The sequence below is a fragment of the Rutidosis leptorrhynchoides genome, chromosome 6, assembly GCF_046630445.1.
Source record: "Rutidosis leptorrhynchoides isolate AG116_Rl617_1_P2 chromosome 6, CSIRO_AGI_Rlap_v1, whole genome shotgun sequence".
Classification (NCBI taxonomy): domain Eukaryota; kingdom Viridiplantae; phylum Streptophyta; class Magnoliopsida; order Asterales; family Asteraceae; genus Rutidosis; species Rutidosis leptorrhynchoides.
This window is the reverse complement of record NC_092338.1, coordinates 434,734,258-434,749,945: the sequence shown is the minus strand read 5'-3', so window position 1 is coordinate 434,749,945 and position 15,688 is coordinate 434,734,258. Positions and strand designations below refer to the sequence as shown.

The window sequence follows — 15,688 nt, the reverse complement described above, 5'->3', positions numbered from 1 at the left end:
ATGCCATATTTTCAAAACGTATTTAACACTTAAAACAACCGTTGAGATGTTCGGCATTGAGAGGACACAATGTCTTTACTAGTCATGCTTAGAAATTGATTTTTTTTTTGCTTCGCGAAAGCATTTCCTCGTGTTTAAACCTCTATTATTTTACTTGAATAAAAATAAATAAACTATCAAATGGTCAGTGGCAGAACTTGAACCCGGATACAGATAGAGCTGAGTGTAAAAATTTAATAAAATTCTCAAAGTCAGCGGGGAATAAACACTAAAAAAACCTTACTTTTTGGTAATTTTTTTTAATGTAACTTTTTTTCCCGTTAAATCCAGGTGGGGCGAATACCCCCTTTGTGATTCACTAACTTCCGCCCTGCAAAGGGATTAATAAACTATTAAAAGGCTTATTGTCTAGTGGTACGTGAAGAGCGACATCAACTAAAAGGTTGGGGGTTAAGCCTCGTTGTGAGCTATTTGTAAATAAATTCGTACCAGGTGTGTTGCCGTTTTATAATGATAAAAAGGATAAATAAAGTCGATTTATTGACAATTTGACTGTGCTTAGAGCCTAAATTGAATTCCATGCAAGATTTAAAACTAATGGAAATTTGATTCTACTATTTTCATAGCGTCTCATTTTTAATTTTTATTTTTAAAATTTTTCCTACTTATAGGCCGAAGGTCATTTTGGAAGCAATATCTCTAACCATTAAACATTGAGAGAGATGATTTAACACTACTCTTGGAAGTGTTTTACTTCAGGTGAAGAAATGACTTGTTTTTATTCTAAGATAGGTGAAAGATTGTCTACATCTCACCTCCCCGTAACTCACATATACGGAATTGAATTTCGTTGTTTTTGTATTAGTTAATGGCTCATAAACCCTCCCCCTTCTATAAAAGTGAAGTTTACAAAAGAAATATGTAACTTATATGTAATGTGTGTTGATATTTGCACTTGTAATTAAGAAAAAGCTTTTTATTTTTTAATTTCTTTTTGCGATTTTGATGAAAAAAATACATGCATTGCATATGAGTAATGATATATATTCACTTGTTATTTTAATAAATTCACTTATTTTATGAATAAAAAATTTATAAGGTATATTTTCTGCCCTAAGTTAGCCATAAAAGATAACTAACCCATACAAAAAGATCGTTAACGAATTTGATAAAGAAGAAAACGTAATTATATGGGCCAACAATGTAATTAAATAGGAGCAAAATGCATATTATTGGAAGTTTGGAGGACGATTTTTGTAATATAGGCTTAAAGCCAACTTTTTTCTATGTAACAAGCGCGTCCATAGACAAAACCGGAATGTTGAATATATACGTCGGTCGTCGAGGAACGATTTCCTCTTTTTAGGTGACCCGATCTGAACCGACTCGAATCACTCTGACCCGAACCGACTCGTTAATCCATTCCACTTCCAGTTTAATTTTAATTTACCTCTCAAATAAACCCTCGCGATCTTTGCACCAAGGATCCACTTTTAACATTTGAATTCTTCGATTGCCAGGTAACCACCGTGTTTCCTCAATTTCTCTATTTTTTTTCTTTCTTTTCTTACGGGGGCTCACCATCTCCAGTTTTTCAGTTATAGAATTAGTTAATTATTCCGTTGTTTAAGCATGTAATATACGAAATTGTTGATCGATTTTGTGTATCTTTTGAACTTTGTATTGTTAATCTGACATATGAATGCTGTATCACTTTATTTGCTTTTATATACTTGAAATTGCAGCCCTAGTTTACTGTATTAATTAGGTCTTGTAAAGCATTCAATATTCTTTTTTTAATTAGTAACAATATAGTTTCTATCATACAGTGATGGTTACAAACACTATTTCTTAGGCAATTGTTTTCAGTTTTATGAGGGCAATTCCTGACACAAAACACATACATGAAACCCTAAAAATGAACAGGTTAGAGTTGAGTCTAAACGGGTCGACACTGCTAACCTTATTGTTATGACGGCTAACCCGTGTAATAAGGTTTAAGTTAGGTTTATCTTACCAGCCCGCAACTCGTTTAAAATTACAAAACTTTGTAACGATTTCATTTATTCCCTAATCCTTATAGTTGCAGCTACTTGTAGTTGGATCTTATTGCTTTTTGTAACTGTAAAGTATTTTATGGTTGCTTATGTTCATGCCTAAATATTTTCGCACGCCTTTTAAAATTTTTAACTATCACCTTCTAACATTATCTTGTAAATTTTGGATTCTAGTCCAGGTCATAACCGGCCGACATGGCTAACACGGTTAGTAAACGTTTTAAGTTAGGTTAGACTTACCATTACAATTAGCTAAATCTGCCAGGTTAGGGTTTGGATATATGAACCCAATAACATGCCTATGCCACAAATTCCCAGCCGTAGATGATGCCCGTATACTGTATTCATATACAAAAACCTATAAATACTTTCAATCTTCAAAATGATCAAAAACCACCCTTTTATATGGCTAAGATCCCTAGATACCTTCAAGTAATAACAAAGAGAAGAAGTCGAGTAGCCAAAATGAGAGAATATGGTACCTTTTTGTGCCATTTACCACTTAGTTTATGAGTTTTGAAGTATCTAGTTTTCAACATATATTGATTATTGTTGTTTTATACCGTTGGTGATCATAGTTACTTTATCCAGATAAATAAGATCTTTTTATTCTTACTTATATTTTTACAGTCAGAAGAATGCCTAAAGTGAAGACAAATCGTGTTAAGTATCCAGAGGGATGGGAACTCATAGAACCGACTCTTCGTGAATTACAGGGAAAGATGAGAGAAGGTTTGTTTGTTTTCTTGTGAATTCTATTTTTTATTTTTATATTTTTTTATTCAATGGTTTTATCATTATCATTGTACTAATGTGATATACTATGAAACATTTAGCCGAGAATGATCCACATGATGGGAAAAGAAAATGTGAGGCCCTATGGCCTATTTTCAAAATTGCACACCAGAAGAGTCGCTACATCTTTGACCTTTACCATCGTAGGAAAGAAATTTCAAAGGAACTTTTTGAGTTTTGCTTGGATCAAGGGTATGCTGACCGTAATATTATTGCCAAGTGGAAGAAGGTAACCCCGTCTCGTCCAATTTTAGTAAAATAGTTTTCAGATTAAATTCAATAATACTAAATAAATGTGATAGGTAGTAGAATCAATCAATACAATGGTTGCAAAAAACGTAATTTCAAAACGTTATAAATAAATGGACAATAGATAGATATTAGCCTTTTAATTTTCTAAACCTTATAAATAACGGGACCCTAGATGGATATATATTGTTGGGCTATATTTTTTTGGGGCCCGTTGGATTTTGGGCGCTGTGCAAGTGTAGTGCACGCCTTGCACATTCCAAAATTTGGCCCTGTATATATTCAATCAATAGGTGTTAATTGATGGGTTATATGTTCTTTAAATTCATTGGTTAAGGTCATATGCATACGTATATGTACCTAATATCAAATATTAAGAGATTTATTATATGGTCGGATATTAAGAATGGTGTGTCATATAAATTATTTTTAATTGTTATTTAAATTCTACTTGTTATAACTTTTAATGTGTTAAAGTTTTTAATTTTAATGCTGTGTATGTCTAACAATAGGATTATTAGAGTGTCCTTAAATATTTTTTTTTTTTTTTTTTTTTTTTTTTTTTTTTTTTTTTTTTTTTTTTTTTTTTTGAAAGGCAATGTTAGTGGTTAGCACACGAAGTTAATTCACGAAAATCCCCCCCCCCCCCCCCCCCCCCCCGAGACTCGAACCCTGGTCTCCTCGAACACCATGTTAAAGGATCAAATACTTGGAAGACATATTTTATTTACGTATGGTTTAGAGATGAACACTCTAATTAAGAATTTATTTATTTCTGCTATTGTATTTTCAGCCTGGATATGAACGGCTTTGCTGTCTAAGATGCATTCAACCACGTGATCACAACTTCCAGACAACGTGTGTTTGTAGAGTTCCAAAGCATTTGCGTGAAGAAAAGGTTATAGAGTGTGTGCATTGCGGTTGCAAGGGATGTGCTAGTGGAGATTGATTGATCACTTGTTTGACCATTGTTAGCCATGTTTTACTGTGAACTATATGGTATTAAATGGTTTTCATATATGCTATGTACTAGTATATTAGCCTAGAAACATTCATTTTGACCATTACAAATCTTCACCTTCTTAAAAATGGCAAAATGGGTGGTCTGAACTGCAAGTGGTTTCAGGTTATTTGACTTGAATCAACTTTATAGTAATAAGGGTTTGTAATGTCACATTTGACTCAAAATACATTGCATTTTCTTTTTTACACATACAATGTGATGAACAATAAAGTCATTCACTTGAGTATCCATGAGATAACTGATAGTAACAGACATTTTCACAAACAAACAAAAAAAGTATGTGTAGACATTATCCTTCACATATTCTTTTAGCGTGAGGTGCGAGCCGTTCAACATTACTCGTTATCAAGTTTTGCGAAAAGAACAAAGACAAAATATGACATTTTCTTGAGTTCTAGTAATATCCACCAACATTCCTCCTGCCTATTGCTTGCCTTTTGCTTCTGGAAATATACAATTCAATTCTAATGTTGATTTCCTCATCATATTCATACCACTTATCCTCATCAATAGTCGACACCCGTCCCAACCCCAACGAGCTAAAACAACGCTGGACCTTATCATACTCAGAAACATCATATTCTCTACTACTAATCCTCTCCGAGCTTGTTCTTAATAGGACCGCTTCTTTATGTTCGTAATTACTATTACTATGATTAATAGTCCAGTAATTCGCACCAAAGTTGTGTGGTGGCGGAGCTGTTGGAGGGAAACCACTCATATTTCCTATCGGGCCAATTTTATCGTCTAGAATGACCATTCTTTGGACATATACCGCCTTCGCTCTTCTGAATAATCGTATTGGTGCACCCATGTAGTTCTTTAACTTCATTTTTTTTTTCTTTTGTTGTATGGTTCATGTGTTTGAGAACAAAAGATGGAGGTTGTTGTAATGCTATATAATGCAAGTTATTGTGTTATATGTCTATTTTGGTTGGATGTATAAGTTTAAAAATGAGAACTTTAATGTTTGTTTGTGAGGGAAAAAGGTTGGATGGTGTCATTATGTGGATATATACTCAAATTTGAATTTGTTCACCGATGTCATAATATAATTTATTTGCAGAATAATGCTATAACCGGCAAAGCAGACCCGCACAAAATCAAAATCAACTGCCTATTTATTTATAATCTAGGCGAATACCTTCTCATCAAGAGTTTATCACTATGTGTACTTCATTTGTCTTCGTCCTTTTATTTTCGTGTAGTTTTCAGTTTATATTTGTTAGTTGGTGTGTTTTTAGGTATCCGATTGTTTGAGAGGCTCGTTTATAGATAGTTTATAAGTGCGAGCTTCCTTGTTTCTCCCCGTGTTTTTGTAATCTGTTGAGGGCGTTTTCCTTTGAAAAACGATCTCGGTTCTATTTGAGTATTCGTTATTTTCGCCAAAAAAAAAAGAGTTTATCACTATGGGCAGGGTGCTGAGTGCCTGTGTTAATTTTAATTTGTGTTCAAATCTCTAATTGTGAATTTAAGCTATTATTGTATTGAATCAAAGTTATTTTATCACACCTTGATCAAGCCAAAATTGACTTGAGTGCAGTTAGGTGAAATGACTAACCTTCGGAAGGGATTCCTCCGATGGACGTGATGAGTATGAGGGGTGTTGTGGTGGTTGACTTTTGCTGAGCTTCCAAGGTGAGCTTAGAAGAGTAATCAGCGATGGTAAATGTATGTTGATTAGTCCTCAAATGCTTGATTATGGTTAGTATTTATAGGCATAGGATTGACGGTTACCTAGGGTAACCGCCATTAACCTACTAACCCACGATTACCACTCCTGGAATCCTCTAATCATGCCCACTATCTATCCCACGTTCTCCTAATTTATCGCACAAATAGTCAGGTGAGTGGACCCAGTCAACAACGGCATAAACGGTACGCCACGGGTGACGTAGCGTAGCATAGATCGAGCTTTTGTTGACTTAGCAGTACTATTAGCCAAGAGCTAGAAAAGCAATCGATAAAATAGGAGGTACGCCATGCGTCATGCGTGACGGTCATGGCGGGACGTACGTCATTACACCTCTAACAATATTTGTTTCTCTCTCGATTCCGGTTCAATAAAAAAGGTGCGAATGTGCAATGTGTTTGTATTCTATATGGAAAAAACATAGTAGTACATAGAAATTTGCTTTTTTACATAGAAAAAGGTTTGAACCCCTATTTTTAAAAAGCGTGAAGTTTGATATCTATCTTTTGTTCCTCAAGTATTATCTTACACTACAAAACGTTAGGCGGCCTTTATCTCATGTGATCAAACAAATATTCCCCTAAGGGATATAGACTTGAGTTAAATGAATATTGGGTTTTATGGACTATAAATTCAACACTCCAATTCAATTACCGTCAATCCAGTTACCGTGAATAACTCAAGTTGACATGAAGATTCTAAGGAGGGTGATTAAATGTTGTGTCCACTATCGAATGATCAGAATTATTTGACAAATCCAGAAAAAAACATGTATAGTAGCCATATAGTAAATAACCTGAAATTACCGATCGTGTAGATGATCGTAAAGCAGGCTATAGGCGCAGGAGAGAAGCCATATGTGACGCATGTGGTGACTTTTATGTAGGCTTATAGCCTATTCCTTTTGGGGAGAAATTAGGGTTAGCAGGTCATACCTATGTGCAAACCCTAATTAAATCGTACATCATCATAATACTCGTTCGGATCATAAGCTCTTCTGTTATTTATTGATGTAGTTAGAAGCTTCTATAATGTTTTAAGGATCTATTTAACCACTGTAAATGATAATTATTGATAAAAACTATGGCACCAACAAAAAGAGATTCAGAATCCACCACTGATTGGAACCTTTCTTAGTCCTTAACCTTATCAATCTGCAAGCTAAACATTCTCTTGAATTATAATTACATTTTGAATTTTGATACAAAATTAATGTTTGTTATGTGACACTAAGTTAATTCGACTGATTGGAACCTTTATTAGTCCTTAACCATGTTAATTTGCAAGCTAAACAATGTATTGAATTATAATTTCATTTTGAATTTTGATACAGAATTAATGTTTGTTAGCTGACACTAAATTAATTCATACCGTATTTAATTAAGGTAAGTCTAATTCAAAATGCAATCATACTTTATTGTTTAGAGAGTTAATTCGAAATAATAATAATAATAATAATAATAATAATAATAATAATAATAATAATAATAATATAATTGCAAGTTTAATTTTATATATTATTAATACGTAAAAATAGGCTTGGCACTCAAGACATGTCAGCTTGAGGTTTGACTACTTAGGCACATGCATTGGTTCATGAGTTTAACACTACTTTTACCCGCCACATCAGCGTCACATCAGCACAAACACTTTAACATTCATTTCATATTCCTTTCACTAAACTCTCACTATCATAAACTTCACCAACTCACTTTACCCATTTTTAATTATTATTTAAAACTTAAAATATAAATATAAATAGCATTGTTAACGAGGATTTTAACGGACCATTGTATGTGGCCTTAGGCTCGGGTTTACTATTACAAATATCACATCATTAAATTGAAAATATACATTTTAGTCCCTTCACTTTCTTCTATCCACTTTTAGTCCTCGCTCATTTTTCATGTACACTCTTCCATTATTTAGGATTTACCCCTTTCTATCTTATTTCGTCCGCTTTTAGTCCTCGCTCAATTTTCACTTTAAGCCCTGAGTTATCTTCTTAACGTCTTTATCCCTCCATATTTTCCTATATTCTTAACATCTTTCTACAAAAACAACTGCGCAACGCGCTCGACCTCCAACTTGCTAAAAATCATTAAATCTTGCCCCTCGGGATGGTTAAAGGATCGTGTTTCTGTAATGCGATTCGGGTTTTCTCAGGAACGCGCGTGTGTGCAAATGATGAGTGTCGTTGAAATAAATGATAAAAAAACCAAACTTGTAGTATAATCTTATCAAAAAGATATAATACAACCTCTGCAGCTCGCAGCTAAAAAACGAAACTAACAACCAAATCTGGAGCCTTTTAGCTGCGGTAAGTTTAGCCTTATTTAAGCTTATGACACTCACACGCAACCTTAAGAATTTTATACACCAGTCAATAAAAAAACAAAATCTATAAAAGTTGTGAAGCGCTGCACGACTGCTTATAAAAGTTATTTAGACAACAAAATTTCTTCCAATGTCAATATCAACCATGAATCAAACTGCAAACAATCTTAAAACAGTTATATGCATAGGTGACATTCATGGCCACATAACCAAACTTCAAAACCTCTGGTCGAATCTCGAAACCCTAATCCCAAATTTCCATGAATCCCACATCATTTTTCTGGGTGATTACTGTGATCGTGGTCCTGACACTCGAAAAGTTATCGACTTTCTAATTTCACTCCCATCAAAATACCCAAATCAATCCCACATCTTTCTCGCCGGAAACCATGATTTTGCATTTGCAGCCTTTGTCGGAGCACTCCCTTTTCCGGCGGAAAATGGGTTGTTTAGTGACACGTGGGATGAGTACAAAATGTATGAGGAAAGAGAAGGTTGGTATAAAGAAATTGGGTATGAGAATATGCATCTGCAAGGAAGGAGATGGGCCGGGAAGATTAAAGATAAATTTAATGCTGCAAAAGGTCCAGAGGTCGAGTATTTAGGATCTATTTATGATGCTGCAACTACTTTTCAATCTTATGGAGTTCCTCATGGGTCACCTGGTATTTATTTATTTATGAATATATATTACGGAGTACTATCTGTTAATCTATTATATATGTTTCTGTTGTGATTTCTGTATTTCGATTTAAATATATGGTTTATTATTATTACTCTGTATTATCTTTTTTTTTTTAAATATTAAATTATTATTTTAATATGTGAATGATCAAAGTATTGTAGATTTGTAGCTCTGGGTCAGGGTTTGGTTTTAAGGGCTTATATTTGCTTATTGCTTATTTGGCTCATAAGCTCTGGTTGGTAGCTTTGGATGTGAAATTTAGGGTTAGGGTAAGGGTTAGGGTTAGGGTTAAGGTTAAGGTTGGTTTTATGTGGTGTTTGGGATTGCTTAAGGTTGGTTAATATGTCTTGTTTCTGTCTTTAAATGTTGAGTTACCTATCATTGTCTGATTCGTTTTGCTTATCCTGCTTTTAATTGATCTTTTTTTTTGTTTTTGATGACAGCTTGTAACTTGTTTCTAATTAGTTCCAATAATAATAATATGTTGCACCAATTGGTCTGTGCAGATTTGATGAAAGCAGTTTCAGATGAACACAAGAAGTTTCTTGCTGATTTGGTTTGGGTCCATGAAGAGGTTAGATTTTTATTTTTCATTATACAAAATTACAATAAAAATAGTGTTGTTATTTCATTTTAGGCTAATAATAATAATAATAGAAGTAATTGTTTTTAGGATGAGGTGTGGATAGAGACAGAGAAAGGGCTAGAATCGTGTAAATTGATCGCTGTTCATGGTGGTTTGGTTAAAGGGAAAGATGTCGGAGAACAGATACAATATTTGAAAGCCAAGGACACTCGCATCCCTAAAGTCGAGCCTCTTAGTGGTAGAAAAAGCATTTGGGATATTCCTGAGGTAAATCTCGCCCTAATTGTTATGATTATTATGAATAATGAGTATTCCATAATTCAAACATTGGATCATTATGCTGAATAATATGAATGTTGTTATCATATTTGGCATATTAATTACCAAGGTTGTAAAAGTAGCTAGTCGGCCGGAACTTTTAGGGACTAGTCGCATGTTGACTAAAATTTGATTGTTTATGACCCAATCTGACCGTTGACCGGCATTGACTGTCCTGACCGGCAACATGACCGACTTGGCCTATTCGGGACGGATTATCGGGGACTAGTCGGTCCTTTAACAACCATGCTAATTACAGTATTATATACTAATAAAGTTTTGGATAAATTGTGTTATGGTTCGACCGAAGGAAAACAAAAACACTGAAATTGGCTACTTGCCCATGATTGTCTCATTTACTCTGGTCAAAGTTAATTGTTTTTTGGGCCGGACGAAAGAAGGGGCAGGGTGGGGCGCCTGCCCCCAGTGGATTTGCAATTTATAGTGCAAATTTTTTTGGTTTTTCGATTTTGCCCCCGATGGAATTTTTTTTTGCCCCAAACCCTGCATATTTTGCCTCAAAGCTTCCATATTTTGCCCCCAACACCTTCGCATTTTGCCCAAAAACCCTCCAAATTGTGCTCTAAAACTCTATATTTTGCCCCAAAACCTCCATATTTTGTCAAAAAATCCCTATGTTTAAAAAAAAAAAATTCGCCACCGGTGAAAAAATTTCCTGGGTCCGCCACTGAATATGTTTGTATAATCGATTAATGATAAATGTTCTGATGATCACAGGTTCCGTATCATGGTGATGATCACATGATTACATAACTTTGTCTCTAATACCTCTAATAACTAGAAACCTACAATTCAGATAACTTTAAAGTTGCATGTATTTCTTATCATTATTATATCATATTTAATTTTGATTTATGATGAAAAAAACAGGAATTGACGAAAACCCCGACAATTGTGGTAAGTGGTCACCATGGAAAGCTTCACGTGGATGGTCTTAGATTAATTATCGATGAAGGCGGTGGACTTGAACAAAATCCAGTGGCTGCCATTGTGCTTCCTTCGAAGACTATCATTCGCGACACTGATAAACCTGGAAACTGATTGCTCAATTGAGGTCTATTGAATTTCATGGCTAAACCATAATTCGCGATTTTAAAAGAAATTATCAAGTATGACCATATGCTTTTCCAAAGTTAAATGTTGCTATTGTTATAACAATCTCTGTGACATAAGTAACAAATATCTTCTTGTTGCCTCCTATGTTGGATGAATTCATTTGTGCTATTACGTTATAATATCGCTTTGAGAGGCTATTGTTTTATCTGTACTCTAATTTGTTAGTGATTGATGCCTTTCTCTCCGTCCTTTTAGCCTTGTCAATCTTAGGCTAAACAGTTTCGGATTGATATAAAGTAAACGGGTTGAATACTGGTTAAAGTGCATTTGTAGAAGTCTTTGAATAATTTTAAATGAAGTCACAATCTATCTAAATGATAATTATCATCGTGTTTAAAAAATTTTGACTTTAAATATTTAAATTTGTGTTATATAAAATTTGATGAAAATTATATAAATGAATTGGGTTTTAAAATGTCATTATATTGACATAACTTTAACTTTCATCAATTATACAACACACAAAAATATTTAAATTCGTAGACTTGAAATATTGTGGTTTTGTGTAACGACCCAACTTCGTTTTACCAAAAACACGGCTTTAATTTTTTTTTTTTTTTTTTTTTTTTATAGTACATCTGGATGGCGTCCAGTAACAAAGGACACGACGGCGTCCAGTAACAAAGGACACGACTAGGACGGCGTCCAGTTGAACTAAATTTGACTGTCACCAAAATACCCCAAACCACATTATACTGAACGGCGTCCAGACAACTGGGACAGCGTCCAAGCCACTTGACCTGCACTTTTCTTCACAAAACAAGTTTTAACACTTTAAATCCACAACCAATGCTTTGTAACAACCAAATCGAGTTTTACACTAATCAAAACATTAAACAAAAGTGTTTACACCGTAAAACACGGATTCAGACTCAATAACCCAACCCATTACCAAGAGCATAATCCCGGAGACTACCAAATCCCCAATCCGCGTCCAAACATCCAAAAGCTACCCCATCGAGCCCAAGTGCTCCTACGCATCTAGCCTAACAACTAGCTAGCTTCATATCACAATACCTGTAAAAAGGTAAACAACGAGAGGGGTAAACATAAAGCTTAGTGAATGCAATAATTATACATCACTCTATACCTTAAAAGAGAGTCATTATTAACTAATAATTCATTTGTGAAACCCCTTTAATCACTATTAGATCAAAAAATTACTTCACAATACCCCTTAATCTAATGGTCATTATTCATCATCTAAATTTATTACCTAATAAATCAATTATTTACACCGATCATCCAATATAATACCCCCAACCATTCTAAAACACACGGGTAAAATATAGTGAAATAGGGGTTTCACTCGCCACATTAACAAAAAAACTCAGACGTTCGTCCTCTTCACCTGGATTCGTTCATTCGTTCATCACCATATAATACATTATTTTAGGGTTATTAAACACAAGTGTAATCTCATCAGATGTATTGAGCATTGAGGTATATAGAACTATTTGTGGAGGCAACCCCCAAGTGAAGGAGAAAACACAAAGCGATCAAGGTGTCCACCTCAATCGAAATCCTACACTATGATGATTAGTTATGCGACCAAAATACCGATTCAGGCGATCTTCGATGCTCTCCAAAAAAAAAAAAAAAAAAAAACGAACACTATTGGAATGCGATCAACAACCAATCGGTTCATTATCACGTTTGATTGGAGACAAAACTAACATATAGCAAAGCGATTTCTTTGGAACCATGGCAGAGACACTTTTGCAGGTATTTTGATCCTTATGATTATTTTCGACTACAGATCAAATTCGAATTTAGATGTACATCAACCGAAACCCTAGAATTAATTGTTAATTGATGGAACTATTCTTCATTTATATAAATCGATGATTCCGTAGGAGATAACCATAAACCCTAACTTTTTATTCTTTAATTTAGTATGGTGTTTTTATATTTGTGGTTTTGCAGCCAATCCAAGTCTGAGTACCAACTATCTCACAATTCCGTCAGAAAAATTACAATGTATGTCTGATTTTCCCAAAAGGTATGATATGATAAAATCACATTCTAGAACTATATGTATATTTTTGGTAAATACTGAAAATTCTGTGATCATATGAGTTAATGTTTGTGTTGACTTCAGTTTCTATAGTCTGTGTAGGTATTCCATGGAAGCAAATTTTAAATATCAGTCAATGAATTTTAGTTAGCTAAAATTTTGTCCAAGCCTTTGAACCAATAAGTTTTTCCACATATATATAATAATATTTATATAGGTTCTTCAAAGAAAGACGAAGGCGCTACAATGGAAACTAAGAGGCTCAAAGAATTATAGATGACTGGAAATCAAAACGTGACTTCTCGGGTGTTTTAGCATCTACTATCTAATGGACCAACTAAGTTTTCCTCAGCGATTCTTTGTTACTTATCATGGATAACTTTATGCTTGTATCACAAACATCTCACTGTGCCTAGCAATGAGAACGGAACCAATGTACATGTAAAAATCAAGGTAAATGAGTTTTGGTATCCTATGATGTACTGTTTAATAAAATTGACCTTATTTCAGTACAATGAGAAGTCATTGCAATGTCGACTCGATCATGAGGTGAAAGTGACGGTGAGCATTCACAAAGTCCGACACGGGTATGATAAACAAAGCCAAGTGTATGTTTTACACACACTAAAGTTTACTGTGATTCAAATATGAAAAGTATTGACTGTTAATTTATGTTATGTTGAAGGTTGCTGCACTGACTAGTGTGTCTTTAGGCAAAATCACCCTTTCATAAGATGTATTAAACATTAATTCGCACCATTTTATGTCTGAATATGCGGGTTTTCTTTTTCTACTGGAAATAGGCAACATATGTGTGTGATTACATCCTTGGCAGTAAACTTAACGGATCTAGCTCCACAAAAGAAGTTTTTCTAGAGGTATATTCTCTTTAACGTATTCATGATTGATTTCTTATTATATGTTTTGGAGGTCTAAATACCTTTTTTTTCAAATATTGGAAACTTGCAGAAAGTCAAGTTTGCAATTTCCAAGGGTTTTGATTCTAATGATAAACTTTGATTGCCAGGCTTGCAAATGACCATAACATTTTGGCATTCCAGGGGTCACGTATTCTTTGACACAGGTAATATCTCAAATATTAAATTTAATCTTTTTGTTGTTTTGACTATGGTTCAGTCAGCCTTCAAGATCCTTGTTTGACTGGACTGTGGACGGGCTGATAGAGGTGGACAGTTGGTTGATATAAATCTATCAATGAATGGGTTGGGTAACGGGGAAAATGTCTAATTTTTAGCCATGGGTCAAATGGTCAACATGGGTAAAATAAGGTATGTGTTGAAACGTGTCAAAATAGTTTATGTTTAGGTGTGTGTTGAAATAGGTTGAATTGAGGTGGAATCATTCTCCCACTTTTATGTAAATCAATAATGTGATTTTTAATATGATTAGAAAAGTAAATTTCACTTATAAATGACTTGTTTGAATCAGTTTGACTCGATCTATACTTGTTTTCGTACGGTGTACTTCCAACTGATTCACACAGAGGAATAATTGAGGTGAATCATGTCACTGTCACTGATCAATTGGGTTATCTACTTTGATATCATTTGAGGCTCCAAACTTCTTTTTTATTTTATAATAATGTATATCTAACTATATGAATGCATAATTTTGTTGTTAATGAAACTCAACTTATTGTCTCTGCAGGATGTTTAATATACACGTACTTAAAGCAGATGGGTGGTACGACTTAAGGTGGTTTGTATGAATTTTTGAACATGACTTTAGAGCAGTTGAGTCTCCGAGCTTTAAGACTGCCCACCATAATTTCTTTGTCAACGTTGTTGGTTATGTTGTTGCCAGCCTGTTGCTTCAGCCAAAGGATCGAGATATTGAAAATCGTTTAATAGGTACGTGAGTTCCAGTAGTATTTTTTTTTTTTGTCTATTTTTATGTTGACATTACTTTGATATAATAATTTCAATTACAAAGGATTGTAACAATGAATCTGTTTATTGTTTATGTCAGATGCGTACTAGATATTGATTTGATCCTTTGTGTTTAGAGCTCTTGAAGACTTTACCATATTAATTTGGAATTCATATTGAAGACATCACCTGGTGAAAACATGCAGTTTGAAAGTGCTCACACTAAGCTGAGTCATGAGATGATCCAGCTGCTTGGTCAATCAGTTGTGAAGAAATATGAAACTTCATATTTATTTCTAAGAATAGGATCTTTTTCTAGAGTTTCTAACTTAACCCAATCCAGTGTAACGGGTCAATGGTTAAGTTTAATAAATAGGTAAACGTAGACATATTGCATGTTGGAGTTCCTTTGTTGGACAAACGTGATTCTCCTTTTTGCATTATAGATTGTGCACATTAGTTCAATGACTAATTCATTTGTGTTGTTAGCCATGTGAATTTTTTGTTATAATAATTTTAGAATATAAATTAAATTATGTTGTAGCGCCGCGAAATCGCGGGTTATAAACTAGTATACATATATAATCTACTTACTTGCAATCAATTACACGATTACCGCATACACGCTAGCAATATAAATAGCATACCATCGCAAAGTATAATGCTAAATCTCCAATGCACAAGCTAGCACGAACAATAGCATATAACCCGAACAATATAATATGCTACACTACAACACATAACCATGGTTATCCAAAACACAAAGGGAACGATTCTCGCGAATGAACCGTTAGCCACGCAGACGCTACTAGTATGCATCACTAGTCCCTTGGGTGGTATCGACGCCCGAACTTTAAACCCACCCGTCACGTGAAATGGGGTATCGAACGCCTGAACTTTA

The 15,688-nt window shown here is 34.2% G+C and overlaps 2 protein-coding genes and 1 long non-coding RNA gene across 9 annotated transcripts; all 3 read left to right on the top strand.

The window, feature by feature from the left end:
• Positions 1–1,331: 1,331 nt before the first annotated feature.
• On the top strand, positions 1,332–4,275 carry LOC139855380 (protein BUD31 homolog 2). The gene is made up of 4 exons (XM_071844596.1): positions 1,332–1,520; positions 2,688–2,789; positions 2,894–3,081; positions 3,895–4,275. Exons 2-4 carry the CDS (start codon positions 2,696–2,698, stop codon positions 4,048–4,050), a joined length of 438 nt encoding a protein of 145 aa, XP_071700697.1. The 5' UTR covers positions 1,332–1,520; positions 2,688–2,695; the 3' UTR covers positions 4,051–4,275.
• Positions 4,276–8,279: 4,004 nt separating this feature from the next.
• LOC139853025 (tyrosine-protein phosphatase RLPH2-like) lies at positions 8,280–11,032 on the top strand. Its single transcript, XM_071842394.1, has 4 exons — positions 8,280–8,820; positions 9,347–9,414; positions 9,514–9,693; positions 10,636–11,032. Exons 1-4 carry the CDS (start codon positions 8,286–8,288, stop codon positions 10,804–10,806), a joined length of 954 nt encoding a protein of 317 aa, XP_071698495.1. The 5' UTR covers positions 8,280–8,285; the 3' UTR covers positions 10,807–11,032.
• A 1,420-nt stretch (positions 11,033–12,452) lies between these two features.
• On the top strand, positions 12,453–15,354 carry LOC139852430 (uncharacterized). Of its 7 annotated transcripts, XR_011761074.1 has the most exons (8): positions 12,453–12,606; positions 12,808–12,883; positions 13,116–13,339; positions 13,409–13,485; positions 13,584–13,776; positions 13,926–13,982; positions 14,567–14,773; positions 14,888–15,354. It is a non-coding gene; the product is annotated as an uncharacterized lncRNA (long non-coding RNA). The 7 variants fall into 7 exon arrangements; XR_011761072.1 differs by having other exon boundaries at positions 13,116–13,333; positions 13,409–13,776; XR_011761073.1 differs by having other exon boundaries at positions 13,409–13,776.
• The last annotated feature ends 334 nt before the right edge of the window (positions 15,355–15,688 follow it).

Bases quoted from the DNA above. Each gene is read 5' to 3' on its own strand.
- LOC139855380 (XM_071844596.1), top strand. From the start codon at position 2,696: ATGCCTAAAGTGAAGACAAATCGTGTTAAGTATCCAGAGGGATGGGAA. The intron at 2,790-2,893 runs GTTTGTTTGTTT...TGAAACATTTAG, and splicing joins ACAGGGAAAGATGAGAGAAG to CCGAGAATGATCCACATGAT. The intron at 3,082-3,894 runs GTAACCCCGTCT...TTGTATTTTCAG, and splicing joins TTATTGCCAAGTGGAAGAAG to CCTGGATATGAACGGCTTTG.
- LOC139853025 (XM_071842394.1), top strand. From the start codon at position 8,286: ATGTCAATATCAACCATGAATCAAACTGCAAACAATCTTAAAACAGTT. The intron at 8,821-9,346 runs GTATTTATTTAT...TGGTCTGTGCAG, and splicing joins AGTTCCTCATGGGTCACCTG to ATTTGATGAAAGCAGTTTCA. The intron at 9,415-9,513 runs GTTAGATTTTTA...AATTGTTTTTAG, and splicing joins TGGTTTGGGTCCATGAAGAG to GATGAGGTGTGGATAGAGAC.